We start from the raw sequence: 629 nt of genomic DNA, 5'->3' as shown, positions 1-629 counted from the left end.
TCAAGCAGAAGACGGCATACGAATTGCTTTGGTACGAATTGAGCCCGAGTCAAAATCAAGATATCCAGATCATAATCGTAAGATCTCAAAGGCACTTGACGCTCACGATAGGAAAAGTCGCGGAACTCTCCTTGAAGCAATTTGCCAACGTAAGAATTTAGCAAATTTAATAGAAGCAAGGAGAGAATTTTTTTTAATTTACTCTGAAAATCATGTTAATCGTAGGACAACATATAAGTATTTCGATGAATTTTATATGATTTTTTTTGGTTTTTATTATATATTATAACAAAAATTATTGTAGTACACAGTAAATAAAGTAGAGAAAATCACATAAAATTTGTCAAAATACTATGTTGTATCATGATTAACATGATTTTCAGGGTAAATTAAAAAAAAAATTTCTCATCATTCTCTCCGTGAATGATGAAAAACATTTGTGTGTTCTCACGTATGATATTTTGACAATTGTTTCGTAATCGCTGCATCTTGACATAATATTCGGGTACAATCATTATAATAGTTTCTATCATGTCGTAGATCATAAAAGCTTCGGCGTCATACGTGTCGGTGTTGCACGCGATGTATTGAGGCCTAAATATGTACTTTGAACGGCGCTTGTATATCCT

General features: G+C 32.6%; 1 protein-coding gene across 1 annotated transcript in view; it reads left to right on the top strand.

The window, feature by feature from the left end:
• LOC105454037 overlaps positions 1–629 on the top strand; it is a 2,994-nt gene extending 2,365 nt beyond the window's left edge. Inside the window, exons 4-5 of the mRNA XM_011696366.1 lie at positions 6–149; positions 541–629. Of these exons, the coding sequence (XP_011694668.1) occupies positions 6–149; positions 541–591 (195 nt within the window). The 3' untranslated portion in view covers positions 592–629. The remainder of the gene's footprint in view (positions 1–5; positions 150–540) is intronic.

Source organism: Wasmannia auropunctata, unplaced genomic scaffold (assembly GCF_000956235.1).
Source record: "Wasmannia auropunctata unplaced genomic scaffold, wasmannia.A_1.0 LD335989.1, whole genome shotgun sequence".
Classification (NCBI taxonomy): domain Eukaryota; kingdom Metazoa; phylum Arthropoda; class Insecta; order Hymenoptera; family Formicidae; genus Wasmannia; species Wasmannia auropunctata.
The sequence above is the reverse complement of the archived record's forward strand: the minus strand, read 5'-3'. Positions and strand labels throughout refer to the sequence as shown.